The following is a 16,994-nucleotide window of genomic DNA, read 5'->3' on the forward strand; positions in this document are numbered from 1 at the left end:
CGTCGTGCTGGTAGGTTTATATCGATTTTTGTAGTTAGTATCTTTTTCGTCCCGGACGCGTTAATGACGAAAAATAAAATGATTGATTGATTGAACGGCCACAAAAATGCGTATCCTAACGATTGAATCGTAAAGTAGCCTAACTAAAGGTTTGAGAACAAGACGTCTCTGCGGCTGCTTGGGCGGACCATAAATGGAGTTCTGAATGGAAGTCAAGCGCCGCCAAACTCTATTCGTTCATCCCCGACGCCGACACACGCCCAATCGGCCTAACACTATACCAGGACAGGACGTCGGGCTTTTCCGCTCAACCATGCACCAATGGGGAATGGCCTCTTCCTCCTTCTGTGAATGTGGTGCCGAGGAACAGACCGCAGACCACATCATCAATGACTGTTCCATCTTCAAGCCACCTAACGGAGAGTTGAACTAAGGTCTGCGTGTCATGGATGACGAAACCAAAGACTGGCTGCTCTCTAGTAGCCTTCCAGTGTAGTCCGGGAACATCGTGAATCTGGGGTGGTAAAAGGATAGACCCTCGGCCCCAGAGGCTCACACGACGACGACATAGGCGTAGCCAGGGGGGCAAACGGGGCCATGGCCCCCCCCAAATTTTCAAAGTTTGGATTCCGAAGTTGAACCCTTTGTTGAAAATATAATTTGTATAAATTTATATTGTTTTCCAAGACATCTGGCTATTAACACCCCCCAGGACTTGTTTTAGACACACAAAAAGACACCAATAAATTTTGCAAATCGTAAATCGCGCCAAGTTTACGCGATTTACGCTTCTTTTAACTAATCTGTGGAAGCAATTTCAGAATCGCTTACTCTGTAGGGTTTTTGTGTAGCTGAGTTTTTTGTGTTCTCTAATTTTAGCCGCAGTTTTTGCCCGTTTGTGTGTAGATAAGAGCTACCTTTAATAAGTTAATAGCTGTTTATCTGCTAATAAGTTTCATACAAATATTACCCTGAAAGTGTTTCCAGAAAGCGTTATAATCCATTATTTAAGTGTAATTTTGCAAAAATTTTCCGAGGGAGCATGCCCCCGGACCCCCCTAGAATACGCGTGCCTTCGGCACGCTCTAACCCCCACCAGCTTTATTGCTTCCCTTGCTTAACCCACCAGGATGCGCCACTGCACATCAAGTGGTGATGTCTTAAATCAAACATTTTGTCGTTCTCTTTAATTCATCAAATATTTGGCCCCCCCCAAAAATTTTTTCTGGCTACGCCACTGGACGACGACACTATATTTTAAACTGATTGTCCTGCTTTATAATAATAATCAGGTTTTCATTTGCGCCCATTGCGATAACATACAGTAGCCTACACTGCGATCACAGATGCGATACAACAGGCAACAGGAAGCAGCGAAGTGATATTTAGTCTTCGAGTCAGCTGTTCCCCTTATTTTGGCTTGCCATTAAGTGTCTTTACCGAGACACAGCCGCGTCCTTTCAAACGCCGCGCAGACGTTCTCACCACTCGGCTATCTGGTATCATGCACGGTATAACGTCCGCGTTTTGTCGCTTCTACCTTTTCTGGATCTCTGCTATGTTTGTCATAATTATACTGTTTTTTCGTTGTGATGCGCAGCCTAACGCTTGAGTCACTTCAGGTGAGAATTTAGCCTAAAAAAAAGCACACCTCTTGGAAGTATCGAACTCATATCCTTGGGAGTACGAATCTGACGCAGACCGCATGCGCGCACTAAAAGCGACGTAAAGACTAGAAAAAAGGCATGGAACGTCTGTATTTACGGCGCCGTAAACGCAGCCACTTCCTTGTTTAATAAACTTAATACTAGTAGCCTACCACTAAAATTGTGTATAAAAATAAGCATCCCCCCCAATGTTCAAAATCGTCTAAAAATTTGATAAAATTTTGATTTATCCCCCCCAATCCTCAACTAACTTCGGCACCACTGCTACATAAAGTACCTAGATAGGCATAAGGCATCACAACATGTTACTTTTCCAATTATCATTTCTTGGCTTGACGACGACGTGTACTTTGCTTCAAAGAACGAATAAACTATCCTGTCTTTAATTTTTAAAGCATCTTAGAATATGCATTCGCATTGTTTTATTTTAACTGGATAAAATTTGATGGCAAATGTTTTTCATAAAAAAAATTTGTTGGAATAAATTCTTGTACCGTACTTCAATTGGCTGTGCAAATTGTTCATCGTTCTACCAAGCATTTTTTGGTTTATCAGAAACTTATTTTTAGAATTTGAATTTTCTCAATACCGTAATTAAAATAACCAACTGATTGAAATATCGAAAATAAACAGTGAAATTGAATATTTTTTCTTCCAAATCCATCATTTAGGTTATTGTTGATCAAAACAAAATATATATAGTTGAACATCATTACTAAACATAGAGGGTAATATTTTTAATTCAATTGAAAAGCAACTTGATTCATACACTAAAGGGGTTTTGACCAGTGATAGGTGGTCAAAACTTCCCAGTTTAAACCAGGTGTTAACTGGTTTTAACCGGGCGGTTTAAACTGCCCCAGTTTAAACCGATCAAACCTACACTGCCTTAAAATAACTTGGCATTACTCACTGGTTTCTTTAATATTTTGATATATTTTTCAATTCAGCCATTTTTTTACTTTAACTGGCATTTTATAAAAGTAAATTATTCTGCATGTCGCAATTAGATCCTAGTACAGTGTTAGAAAATCCAAATGATCTGATTGCCAAGTGTTATTTTCAAAAATGGCATAAAAGGTGTGATAGCCGAGCTCTTCTTGTAGAACAACAATTATTTGAACAAGAAAGTAGCTCAGATGAATCAGAAAATGAGGCTCTTCCTAGAGATGTAAAAACTCCTGGAGATTTATTCAAGCAAGAAGACCAAGTTAGAAAATCGTTGGTACAAACTATTAGAGATTACAAGTTCCCAGCTTCTGTGAATCCTGAAAGTGATAATCTTTATTTTTTCTGGCAATTTGCTGTTTCTTCTGCTTTAATTTATAATGCATTTTGCATTTTTTTAAGAGGCAGCTTTCCATTTCAAACTCCAAATAATATCCATTTATGGTTGACATGTGATTATGTTGCAGATGCAGTCTACCTCATTGACTTGGCCATGTTTCAAGTGCGGCGCCAATTCTTAAAAGGAGGATGTATTGTTGAGAATTCTCTTGAAATAAGACAATATTATATTAAAAGTTCAAGATTTAAGCGGGATTTATTTGCTCTCCTGCCTACAGATCTGCTTTACTTTGCAATTGGAATTAAGCCAATGGTCAGACTAAACAGGCTGATAAAAGTTGATTCTTATTTTGAGTTCAACAATATATTTGAGAACATGCTGAAACAAGCATACATCTTTCGAGTAGTGAGGACGACTTGTTACTTGCTTTATGTTATTCATTTAGATGCTTGCCTCTATTACTACATTTCCTATCTGAAAGATTTTAAAAGTGAATGGGGTTACAATTTGCAAGGAAATTTTTATGTGAGGTGCTATTTTTGGGCATTTATGACAATTACCACAATCGGTAATGTACCTGACCCTGTGTCTACGTTTGAATATATTTTGCAACTTTTACATTATTTTGCTGGGCTCTTTGTATTTTCTATTGTTATTGGACAAGTAAGAGATTCGGTACAAGCTGCTTCAGCTGAAATGGAAGAGTATCGTATGAAGAAAAATTCTTGTTTGAACTACATGCAACAGAATAATATTCCTCTTCATATTCAAAAGAAGGTGCGACTGTGGTTTGAATACACTTGGAATACACAGCGGATTTTAGATGAGAATGCTCTATTGCAGCAAATGCCAGGAAAAATGCACACTGAATTGGCAATTAATGTTCACATGAGTGTCTTGAGTAAAGTAGAAATATTCAAAGAATGTGACAAGCAGTTGTTATATGATTTATTGCTAAAACTACGTCCTATTCTTTATTTACCTGGTGATTATGTTTGTAAAAAAGGAGAAGTAGGTCGGGAGATGTATATCATAACTAACGGGATGGTACAAGTGGTGGGAGAAAAACCATCTCAAGTTTTTGCATCGTTGTATACTGGAACAGCTTTTGGTGAGATAAGTCTGCTAGCTATTGGTGGTGGCAATCGCCGTACTGCTAACATCTATAGTCCTGGCTACACAACCTTGTTTATTCTTTACAAACAAGATTTAAATGAAGTGTTGCAAAATTATCCAGAAGCTCAAAATATTCTCAAGAAAAAGGCCAAGAAAATGCTAAACAAAGATGGTGTGAAGAAAAAACCTATTATCGTATCCTCATTAGCATCAATCAAACCAGCATTACCTAAGAGGAACAAACTTTTAGATGTTGTATTTCATGCAAACAAGTCTAAACAGAAGTAGCTACCACAGAATTATTATTGATTGTGAATATACTTGTGGTTGTTGTTAGTTGTGTCATTATTTGCACCTTTAAGTATTGTTGTATTGTACTTCGAATAAAAATTGATTTTTTTTTAAACAGAGGGCTTTTTTCTGTTTTATATATGCAACATGAAAATGCTCCACATGCATTTACATCAGTTTGAAACACAATTTGCATAAATTATTGTTTTTTTATTGCTTTGACTGTAAAACTTGCAGTACCGGCAATTTGAGTGAATTTGTTTTGTGATCTGCAATCTAATAATCAATTAATCATGACCTTTTTTCAGTCCTTATCTTTTGCAACACATGCATATTCTTTATTTTGAATCTCAGATGCTTTCTTGTAGAACAAGATCATTGCTTAGTCACTTTTTTACGTGTTAAGAGTGGTGTATCCCAGTTAAAATTGAACATATAATAATGTTTACATAAGTAGTAAATGTATGGTGCTATAGCTGCTCAACTTTTAGTCATAAACATAATGCTCTATGTGAAGCAAGGCTATATTCGCCATCAAGACAGATAAGCGTGGGGTTCAACAAGGCAAGGGGGTCATCTTTGACGTTTTGTGTAACGGAGCATTTAGGGCAGCGCTGGGCATAATATTGTCCTGATGTGGAGACAACGTGGCCTCTGATGTTGGTGAAGACAACCACTTATTTTTAGTATATTTTTTTTTTCATCCATTACCTTAGAACTTTAAATGATGTTTTTCACTGTGATGAACAAACCTGCCAGCATTGGAATGTTTTAGTGCAGTATCATCTGTTGTATATCTGTGCAATTATTGTATCATTTGCATGTACACATTGTATTTTCTTTCAGTCAATGCATTGCACTTAAAGCACAATAAATGATTAATCATGATTTTGCGGTACCATACCTTTAAATACCCATTGTCAGAGTTGACCAGTTTTTTGGATTGTGGTTTGGGTTACGATTTAGGGTTAAGATTATGCCCCGATAACTCAATTCCTCAAAATGCCTAGCAATGCTTTACTATTCCTGAAAGATTTCAAGGGTTGCCGGATCTGCGAGTTTTACCTGCCAAACTCGGCTAGATTTGCTTCCCAGTTGCAGAAAATTTTTAGCAGTTGCAGTTTGTGATACAGTATTGTTGTACCTTTGAGTTTCTTTCATTTCGAATCAACATCAATGAAATAAATACTATTTTTAGTTAAAAACACCTTGCAACGCTGACAATGCTCAACAATGTTTGATGATGGGTATGTAGAGGTACCTAATTTTTGTGTTAATGTTAATTAAACTTACTGTATATTAATATTAATGTGTTCTATGTAGTTATTGCATTCATGACATAAATGTTGTCATTAATAGTTTCAGGATAATTTTTTATAAACCTCCAACAAAACCAATGATACTAAATCTTAAACTTGCTTCTTTACTTGCTCCAAAAGTGGGTAGCTGTCATTGTGGAAAACACTGGATGAAAACTTTTTCCTCTGCATTTAAACAAAAAAATGATGCGAAGAGTACAAATCACAAGTTGGTAAGAATGATAAGTTGTGAATTCATGGTTTTTGTTTAATCACTTGTACAGTTTTTGACATCATTTATGTTTGTAACACAGTTAAAACATCTTCAGCTAACTTAAAAACAGATGTATTTAGTTGTGTTTTATATCAGCTATATATATATACCATAATTGAAATTATTTTATCAACAACATTTAACGTAAGGTGCTTTGTCTAAATGAAAACCCTATCCTCAGGCTATAATTTGTATAAACAGCCCTTGATCAAATATTTCGATGTCTCAATGGCAACTCTGAAAGGCATACATGTTTAAAGTTTATAATATATCAAAAATGTTATGTTTAAAATATTTAGTATGTTTGTTTAAACTTTTTTTTGCACTTGGGAGCTGAGAGTGTAACATTTGATGCTGACAAACCCATCTTCACTGGTCAAATAGAAAGAAGAAGAAAGGAGAAACAATGTGATGAAAAAAGGATTGCCCAAACAAAAACCTATACCTGGTGTGAAAGATATTCTCTTAGTTGCTTCGGGGAAAGGTGGTGTTGGAAAGTCTACCGCAGCTGTTAACATTGCTTTAGGCTTGAAAGAGTTAACAAAGGTATTTTATGTGGGTAAGATTAGAATTTTTTTATGAACTAACTTTTGATAAACTTGTTTGGTTGTTCCATGCTATGACAGTTTTCAGCTTCCAGACATCATTGCTGAAGTGCAACGTGTGTTTATTAATTTTTATCTTCTGTTTACATGCTCAAATTTTTATTTTTTGTATTGTTAAGGGGTAATATGTGCTTGGGTTATGTTTCAAAAAACCATAATTATCTATAATGCACAATGCTATTCCCATCATTGCACCCGGTATGATGTCATATTTTGTAATGTCGCTGATTCTGCGCACCCATAAGAAATTCAAACTTGTACTCTACAATTTATGTTGTTAGTATGTTATAAACCCACAAAAAACGTTGTGTAGTAAAGGTCAATATATAGAGCAGTGGTTTTCAACCTTTTTGGTGGAAAGGAACCCAATGAAACATTCCAAAAGCTCATCTAACCCCTGTTCAATAATTTAATTGCCTTATGCAAAAAACATCGTTTGATTAATAAGAACTCCTTGAAGCGAAGAAAACATGTCGACGAAATTTGGCGGAAAGCAGGAAGTTAAAGGTGATCTCACAAGAAAACAACAAAAATTCGGGATTGCACGAACGTGTTAAAGTGTAGCAAATTTATTAATAGTGGCAAACCTAATCAATATTTGATTATATTTAAACAATATACATATAATAATAAAATAGACTCTCGGATTTGAATGTAAACTTGCAGAACCCCTAGACTTACTGGCGGAACCTTTGGGTTCCGCGGAACCCTGGTTGAAAACCACTGATCTATATGGAAGTCCTGTACTTTACATGTATAGCCTACTGTATGTATATTGTCCACACTGTATAATATTTTCAGAAAACCATCGGGCTTTTAGATGCAGACATTTTCGGTCCCTCAATCCCTAAGTTAATGGGCATACAGCAGAAGCCGCAGTTAAATGAAGGTATGATCGTCCAAATAAATTCCTTGTGGTATTTTGCAGACAGACTTGTAAATCTATTTGGGATCAACAAAAGCTCTTTGTTGACCAGTACGTAGTGCCATGATCTGCCCTGACCAAAATTGTTTCTTAAGACCGGCAGTAGCATTGTGGAAACTTGAAGCTTGTTTGCAGCATCATCTACTGTAAATTTAAAGCAAGATTTTATCAAATTTTATATATCTAGCTTCTTGCAATTGACACAAAATCACCAACCGTCACCTCAATACCTTTCTTTAAACAGATAAAGCCATGATTCCACCAATGAATTATGGAGTGCCATGGTATGTTTATTTCCTTTGGTTATTTTCATTCACAAGTGAGCACTAATCAGATGAAATCTTGTTTAGCATGTCGATGGGTTTCTTAGTGAAGGAAAACGCCCCTGTGGTTTGGAGGGGACTGATGGTAATGCAAGCTATCCAACAGCTCTTATGGAAAGTATGGATTTCACTTTAAACTGTGAAATAAACATTTCATAGCTCTTTATGTGTAGGAGAAATTTATTACTGGAATACATGCCAACATAAAAGGTGCATTAACCAAGTATGGTCACTTTCTGGAAAGTCAATAACAATCAGAATTTGTTTCATTCTCCGACTTTGTGGGATTTTCAGAAGGTTCTTATAGAAATTTAAGCACAAGTATATTGCATAAAATTCGTTGTTTTAAAATCCTAAAATTCAAGTTTTGGAGTTTTATTATTAAGCTGTTTTATTTTTGTAAATTGTGCAATGGCTTCCATTTATGGGTTAACATTAATCATTTGTATGTATTTTCTTTTTTGTACTTGACAGGTAGATTGGGGAAGCTTGGATGTGCTTGTTGTTGACATGCCACCGGGAACAGGAGATGTTCCTCTGTCAATTATACAGAATGTTCCAGTAACGGGTATGGATGGTTGCGTGGATCACTTATTCACTTTGCTATCTAGGATTTTTTTATAGTTGTATTTAAGCCTTTTCTTATTGATGATGAGAAACGTCGTCGTGTTTGTAGAAGGCACGTCTGAGGATTTGCAACATCACCCTTTTTCTGTGTCTAATTTAACTAGAATACAGCCAAATTGGCAACCCTGCACGTATAGCCAATATTCATTTAAGCACAGAAGCGACGTTGAAATGTGGCGTTTTTTCTGTGGCAGTTAAATGAGTTGAAGGAAGATTTTCATCGGTTTTATATTGTCGGTTGTATAGCTTTTTTCCAATTAATGTTAGGTGTCACAACACAGCATGTGCCGGAATGGCCCGTTTCGGTGAGTCCGATTCGGTGAGTCTGATTCGGTGAGTCCGATCCCTTAACGGGGGATTTTTTCAATTTTTTTTTTAAATTATCGGGTACCGTAGCCTAATTATCATTGCCGTTTTAGGGTTAGGGGTTTGGGGTTAGGGTTAGAGGTTAGGAACTCACCGAATCGGACTCACCGAATAGTAGCAGACCCGCATGTGCACTGTTGCATGGCCAGTTGGCCACATACAATTAGGACACTAAGACAGTGCTTTTTCACCTTTTTTCATGTTGTCACCACCTTGAAATCATTGCTCTTTTTCCGATTCAAAATTTACAGACCCCCCCCTGGGTACAGGTTTCACAACCCTGTGTGTAAACCCGTAACTCTTGAATATGTTTCGTAATCAACTATTTATAGAGTGAATTTTATGCACCCTGCTATTGGTCTTGAAAAAGAATGCACTGCTCTTCGAAAATGATATGGTAACACTTAGAATATATTTACGAAGAACGTTTTCTTCTAGGTGCTGTAATTATCACTACGCCACAGGATATCGCATTAACAGACGTGCGAAGAGGAATTGAAATGTTCAAGCTTGTAAATGTTCCTGTAAGTTTTTGTTGCCTCGATGCATAATGTTCACTCAGAAACAAGCTGAAAAAATGTCTTCAAAAATATAACGATTTTTAAACTGTATCGCATTTGTATGACAGACCTGACTAGAGTAAGAAAGCAAGCGACTCGGTTTTGGGTCGTTTATTTTTAAATTTAGTAGTGATTAGGTTTAACGTAGCCATTACAACGAGTAAAAAAGAATTTCTAAAAGAGTTTTAATAACTTTTCGATAAAGTTACACAATAATCAAAGTATAAATGGTTTTCAGGTGCTGGGTGTTGTTCAAAATATGAGTTCTTTCTTTTGCCCGAACTGCAATCACGAAACATTGGTTTTTGGAAGCGGAAAGTTAGAAAAGTTTGTTTTATCGACTGGAACAGAACTTTTAGGTGAATTAAAACTATTCTAAAAGTCTAGTAACTAGGGCTGTTCGAAACGAACTTTTTTAAGTCAAAACGAAATTTGTTCACTCAGAAATTATTTCAAAACAAAACGGAATTAAAACAAGGAATTTCGCTTCGAAACAAAATATTTCGAAATATATATTTTTGTTTCTAACAGCCTTACTAGTAACATAGGCCATAGCTTTGTGCTGGCTTTGCTCTTCTTTTTTTAAATAAAAATGGAGAAGTGGTCAATATAAAAGGTTGTTCCAACAATTGAGAAGTTTAGATAACAACACTTTGAAAATGTTTTAATTTTTAAAAACAATGAATTTTGAGAAAGGTACTTTTTGCGGCAGGAAATATCCCACTTCATCAGAAGATATGTGACTTGTCGGACAAAGGAACTCCCCTTGTAGCAACTGATGTAAACAGCAGAGAAGTATGTAATATATGAAGAAATATGGATAGATTTAAACCTAATTTAACTACAGTATAATTTGTTTAGCTTTGAGTATCCTTTTCATGGTACGGTGGTCTCTGCTTATTAAGCCCATCTCGGGACCGGACGATTTTGGGCTTGATAATGGGGTGGGCCTTTTAAGCGATTAACGCTTTCTATCACTGGAATAGGAATAATTCAGGACCGAACCAAATTGGGCTTACAAGTTGGTAGGCATGTTAACCATAGGCTTAATGAGCGGGAATACTGTATTAATACCATGATTTGTACAAGATATAATGTAGCCTATGTTATGAACGTATGGATCTAATGCCCAGCATGTAACCTTGACAATTTGCAGATTTAATAACATTTGAAGCTTTTCATGCGCCCGGTTTATCGCACGAGTTATTGAATTTTTAGTCTACCATGACTAAAAGCTGAAAAATGTAGATTCTGCTGACCTAAATGTTGCTTATTTCAAAACAACGACGAAATATACATAGACTAAAATAAAGACTAACTTAAAATCACTTCAGTCTCACTATTATAGGAACTTCATCATTTGCTCCCCATCTGGTGCATAAATAAGTTTGTCTTTCAGGCACAGCGCTTCTTGGAGATATCCGCAAAAATCCATGAGAGACTCTGTGATTTGAAAGTACAGAAAAAAAAATCGTGAACTTGGCGAGAAGGTTCACTGCAACAACGTAGTCCACGATCTACAATGACCAATCATGCCTGGCGAATTCTACAGAATGACAGAACCATAGTGCATTCGCTCAAAGCACTCGGCTATGTTTGTAGCTGAGATCAGCGAAGCAAATGTCAACCCGTATCTGTGTTTTGGACTTTTGGTCTCCAGTTTTGAGCTCCGCCAATCGTATTGTGTCTTTTAGATAGGGGCAAACGTCATTGAACATGCATTACAATGCTATTAAAAGTCAAAACGTTGTAGGTAATTGCCTAGTAGGCTAGTGAAACATAAGTATTTGGGGAGCAAGATAAAATTTTGGTATGGCGATTAGCCTGCGTCAATGTTAGAAGGGAACAAGCTATTTAAGGTCAGTTGAAGATACTTTCCGCATGAAAGCAGATACTCTCCAAAAAATTATCTCTTCTGACTTTTTCTCAGATTTGCAAGTATTGATTAAACTGAACTTACAAGCATTTAACTGAAGCTTGATAAAAGAAAAAAAAACTTTGAAAAGCCGATGAGCGCCATTGAGCAAGGGAATACGTTGAGGGGCACGTTAGGTGTCACGGGACATAGCCTATGTGCCTTTTAACCCATTGTGGTTTTTTTCTGCTGTTAGTTTTGTTTCTGTATTTATTTAAACTGCATCGTTTCTTGTGCATTGCGACAATAAATCCGAATTTTTCCTACTTAAATGTCATTTGACAATTTATCGTCACCACAACGGTAGCCTAGCCTACACAGTAGGCTATTGACAGTTGGGAAAATTGAAAAGTCGTAGGGATATAAAATTGCACATTGAGACATTTTGCAACGACGTAACAGTGACTTGAAGTTGCGTCATTATGATCGGTTAACAAAGTCACGTTGATTCATGAAATTCGACCAAAACTATGTTTGGCAAGTTATCCAGTGTTTCTAAGCCTTGTAAAAGCCTGTATGAATTTGAATACGAGGCTCTCGGTGTCAGAAGTCACACCACGAACGGCCTGAAAATAACAAGCGTCCAAACCCTGGAAAAAGGCTGACACTTCTTAAGATAACTGTTCACGAAATTATGGTCAAGTTATCTGTCTCCGTATTGTGACATAGATTGTCGCGCAATCGTGACGTCATCATTGCGATGCACTGTCACGCTTGAGCGACAATCTCTCGTCATTCTTTCTCTATTTTTTCTAACTTGTGTTTTCCAAACGTGTTTCGTCTTTCTTTTACGATGTGTGAATCTAACGGACGGACGTAATAAGAGTGTGAAGTGAGTATTCCACATCACAATGGGGTTGTGCGATCCACTCGGTGGCGCTACAACTGGGTCCTAGCAACAAGCTCGCAGTGATTGCTTCAGCTTTAGCAGGCTTTGCGTAACGCCCGTACATCTGATATGGGTGGGATGGGAGTGCAGTGTTGTGTTGATGTGAGGGTAAGAAGGTGCATATTACCAAGTTTGATACATTTTAGGCTTGATTTAACGTTGCTGTGGCTATAAAAGCAAATAAGTAAACAGGCTTTTCGAACACATTGCATGACAAGGTATCGACTTGTGGTGACAGGCAGAAAGGGAGACAGAGCAGTTTTTGTAGCTATAATCCTTTAATAATGTCCTTGAAGTCTAAGATTGTGCTGTAAACATGTCAGTTAAATAAGCAAGATTTTCTTCAAAATTATCAGCATTCATCACATCAATCAATTTTTTTCAATCATGCCATTTTGTTTTTGGGTTTGTTTGGCAGTTTGCTTCTTTTGCATTTCACTATCAATTTTATTCTGCATAAATGCCTTTACTTCTCTTCTTAGCTGAAATAATCGATTCAAAGCATTGCCTTTTGATTCAAAGCATTTGCCTTTTGAATTGATGACATTAAATAAAAACTCTTCTTTAATGTCATCTTTTATTTTGTAATGGACGTAAACTAGCATCTGTGCACAAGATCGAACTCCAGTGGACTTATGCAATGCTGAACAAGCCAGATTCTTTAATTTCCTTCACAACAGTCTCCTTAACATTTTCTGCCATTTCAAAAATTTGTCTCTGCACTTTTGTTGGGTAGTGAAACTTGCATACCCTGCCATCACCTTTTATATAGGCTACCAAGTACTTATAGGCTACTTGCATACCATGCCTTAACCATTTATATAGGCTACCAAGTAGCCTACTTGCATGTTTAACTGTATGATGAATCAACCATGTTTGATGGGTGTGCGGAGCACACACTCTGAATATACGCCACTGCAATATCCAGGGTTACCATCGACATGGACCCCAAAATAAGGACAACAGAAAAATTAAATTTTCATACAAAATAAAACAAACGTTTTTGAACAAATCTCAGCATTTATACGAGCCATTATATATCACATGCCATATTGTTTGCAATGTGTTCCAGCTGCCCATCTCGGGCAGCTGGAACACATTGCGTTCCAATGTGTTCCAGCAACTCATTGTTCGTAAAAAAATACTTTGTGCATCTCACGAGAGTCACGACAACTCAGGTCTAGGTTTACTTTTACTGTAGTAGGAATTTGGCTGTCATTCTACTAAGTTTATTCACTAATTGTTGAAAATAAGACAAAATAAGGACTCAAATCAAAAAGAAGGACATTTCCTAGCAATAAGGACAGTAATATTTTCTAAGATGGAGTTCTTCAAAATAAGGACAAATCTTAGAAATAAGGACGGTATGGCAACCCTGGTAATATCCCTGGAATGGGGTGATTTACCGATTAGGTCCGTGTTGTGCACCGTCTTCCTGGCGTTCAATTAAAAAATGGTTTTCGATTTCGCCATTTACTCGACAAACCTCCATTGGCCCCTGAAAATCCCAAAAAAATATAAAAAATCTATTTATAATATTTAAGGCGATTCTTTTTTGACTTGTCAAAATTATTTACGAAGTCAAAATTGTTTACAAACTGCATAGTCGTTGTGTCGTAGAGGTTGCACTGTCAGTGAACTTTTCATTTTACATCTTACACCTGGGATACGTGTACCCTTTGGGGGTACGACATGCAATGTGAAATCATAAATCAAATCCTATTGCAGTTACTGTGGCCATTGCTCCTGATAATTTACAATTAGAGTTGCTAGACATGCAGTCAGATATCGAGCTCAAACAATTATTTCAAAGTGAAGACCTACTTGAATTTTGGAGTCGAGTTCCAGAGGGAAAGTATCCCAACTTGAAAACCAATGCCCAGAGAAACGCCTCTGTATTTGAATTAACTTACGTATGTGAAGCACTTTTCAGCAAAATGATTAGAATCAAAAATAAATACCGCAATCGGTTGACCGATGAGCACCTCAAGCAGCTACTGCATTCTCTGCAATTGCGCACGTGTATTGTTTTTGATATGATGGTCAGAAATAAAAACAACTGAACTGAACTTGTTAAAGCTCAAAGCCAAGTTGGACAAATTGATTTGTGTTATTTTTCTTGTTAGTGTTGCTATTCGTTGGTACCTACACGCTTTCATGCTTTAAAATTTTCGTTATAATTACTTGAGTGTTTTCATGCGTCTCCATACGCACTTTGAAGTTTGAAATTCGGCTCCGACACCAAGAAAGGTTGGGAATCACTGGTCTATATGCTGCGCAAGGCTAGTTCTCGTGGTAGCCACTTTAACAAGTCGAAATTCTGCCACTGCGAATGACTACAATGCAACCGCCAACCAATCAGAACATGTTATAAGAGGCTACCGTCCAATTGTGATCCTTCTCGCACTCATCCAGAGAGTTAATGCTTGTTTTGAACTTTATTTGGTAAATACAGAAGAAAAAGATCAATAGCAGTAGTGGGAATCGAACCCGCGTCAATGAAATGACTACTTTCTAGCCCTAACCCTAACCCCTAAGCCAACCAGCTGACAAAAAAAACATCACTTAATTTGCTTTCTATCATCTTCTTTTCGCCATTTTTTACGTCACTTAAACCGTAGCTTATGATTGGTTGGCGGTTTCATTCTAATCAATTTCAGTGGCAGAATTTCGACTTGTTAAAGTGGCTACCAGTTCTCGTCTAGAAGGACCCAGTTGTACCGCCGCTAGTGGTTTCGTGGTATCCTGTCGCACAACCCCATTGAACCCGTCTCTTATTAACAATATACAATCAATCTTCACTCAACACATGTGGAACTTGAGTCGAAAGTTAAGAAGAAGACAGGTTGGATAGCAGCTCATACATAGCGGTTATCAAAAAGAAAGAACAATAACTAAGTTACAAATCGGGAAAATGTTTAAGCAATTTTAGAAGTCAAACCCGTAAGAACAATGCGTTTATTTAGGTCAAAGCAACTTATTTTTGAATTAAAACTGCTCACAACGTGAACGTTCAGCTTGTTTCTATTCCAACAAAACATGTGAAATCAAAGGGACATTATCACCTGTATACTATGGTAGGCTATATTCTTCACCAACAACCATAACTTAAAGGCATAGTAAATAAAATTTTCAAACGGGAATTAAGCATTAAAATGCGTAAACTGAACATTCAAGAATACATTTCAAAAAGATTTACCGAAAAAAAAAATGTTTTCAGTGGCACTGGCAAGGCCCAAAGTTCAATGTTTTATTTTATTTTATTTTTTTCAAAATGACCAAAAAGTGCAAACACTGCTCGAGATACGTCACTATCGACAGCAATAACAAAAGCCACGTTACCACTTCTGATGTTTCAACATCAGATCTAATGTTTTGAGCAAACTGTCTGATGTTTTGATGTTGAAATCTGCTGTTTTGATCAGGGGTTTTGATGTACATACATAGGCTACATAGCCTACAGTTAAATCGCCCGCAGTAACAACTATTGCGCGATCAACTGATTGCTCGCCTATAGTGACGTAGACTGTACAGTCGCACGCTTCGCTGCTCACGCCAATTCTCGTTTTGAAAACTCTGACAAAAGCGGGCGCGGAATGCTGGTCAGACCGCAATAGGGCAAAATTTTATTGAAAATCGTTTTATGGTAGCAAGTTAAACACAAAGAACGTGAAAAATCGCCAAGTCAAGTTTTTCCTTTAGGCTACTATCCCTTTAACAATTGAAACAAATATCTAAGGTTTTTTCAATATTTGTAGCCTACTTGATGTTATTGAACTATTTTAAAATTAAAAATGGAGTAAAATTAATTAATATAATTCGAAATCAACTTAGTTTAGTTCAAAGATGCAAATTTGATGCGCATAGTAGCCAGTGATGGGCATTATCGGCGATAATTTATCGTCGATAATTATCGGCGATAAATTTTTATCGCTTATCGTTATCGCTCAATTATTTTTTCAGTTATCGTTTATCGTTATCGCCAAAGGCAATATTTGATTATCGCCGATATTTAATCGCCGATAAATTTTATTGCGGATCAACGCACAAGTGGAAAGACCATGAAAAGTAATATTTTTACTAGCCACCTAGTTAATGAAACTAAAATCCAAACCAGTTCTTCTTCATTGCCTGAAGTGTGTATGCACAGGTCGTTGTCAGGGGAGGGGCACGCCCCCCTGCAGCGACGGCCCTGACAACACAATAATTTTTAGAGTTGCAAATTGCAATGCAATGAAATGCATGCAACAAGTCTCTTGTTGTTTTGCTGCAATCGGCAATCGCGAGTGAATTTTACAATTAAAATGTAAGCGCACAGGCGGTACAGATTCCTTTGAAGCAAAGCGACAGAAATTGGCAAGTGGTTTGTGAAAGTGTCGCAATACGAGGCCGCTTTTACATCGGAAACATGGTCTTTCGCGCCACTTCACGATCAACTATTTTATTCTTGTGTCTTTTTTTTTCGTTGGAAGTGTTAGTTTTTAGTAATTGTCCTAAAAAAATAAAATCTCTTTCGTCAAAACATGAAACTTACTGTTTTAAGTGCATTAAATCTTTAGATGAGTAGATTAACTAAAATTGTGAGAACTTGCCTTGAGACGTGCGGTTACGTCACAAACTCAGTTTAAAAGACAAAATTCACACACAATAACAACACAAGATCGGTTATAGACTGTAAGATCGATTTTTTTTCTAGCTTGGCGATATAAATTTAATCCAAAAACAATAACCAAATGCGTAAGTGCCATTTAACTTAAAAAGTTAACCCATTTGTGCCGAAAATGAAAGTAGACTACTTAAAAAAAATTTCGGAAAATTTAAATATTGCATAATTATGACCTAAAAAACAT

At 36.8% G+C, this 16,994-nt stretch overlaps 1 protein-coding gene across 2 annotated transcripts; it reads left to right on the forward strand.

Moving 5' to 3' along the window:
- The first annotated feature begins 2,572 nt into the window (after positions 1-2,572).
- On the forward strand, positions 2,573-11,521 carry LOC145771601 (iron-sulfur cluster transfer protein NUBPL-like). 2 transcript variants are annotated; one of them, XM_082583307.1, is made up of 10 exons: positions 2,573-4,245; positions 6,319-6,480; positions 7,341-7,428; positions 7,709-7,748; positions 7,815-7,905; positions 8,262-8,355; positions 9,219-9,304; positions 9,579-9,699; positions 10,053-10,135; positions 10,740-11,521. In XM_082583307.1, the coding sequence occupies exons 1-10, from the start codon at positions 2,665-2,667 to the stop codon at positions 10,815-10,817; spliced, it is 2,424 nt and encodes an 807-aa protein (XP_082439433.1). In that variant the 5' UTR covers positions 2,573-2,664; the 3' UTR covers positions 10,818-11,521. The 2 variants fall into 2 exon arrangements, with proteins under 2 accessions (XP_082439433.1, XP_082439434.1); XM_082583308.1 differs by lacking the exon at positions 2,573-4,245 and adding an exon at positions 5,732-5,893.
- Positions 11,522-16,994: the final 5,473 nt, after the last annotated feature.

The sequence above is a fragment of the Aplidium turbinatum genome, chromosome 6 (genome assembly GCF_918807975.1).
Source record: "Aplidium turbinatum chromosome 6, kaAplTurb1.1, whole genome shotgun sequence".
Lineage (NCBI taxonomy): Eukaryota > Metazoa > Chordata > Ascidiacea > Aplousobranchia > Polyclinidae > Aplidium > Aplidium turbinatum.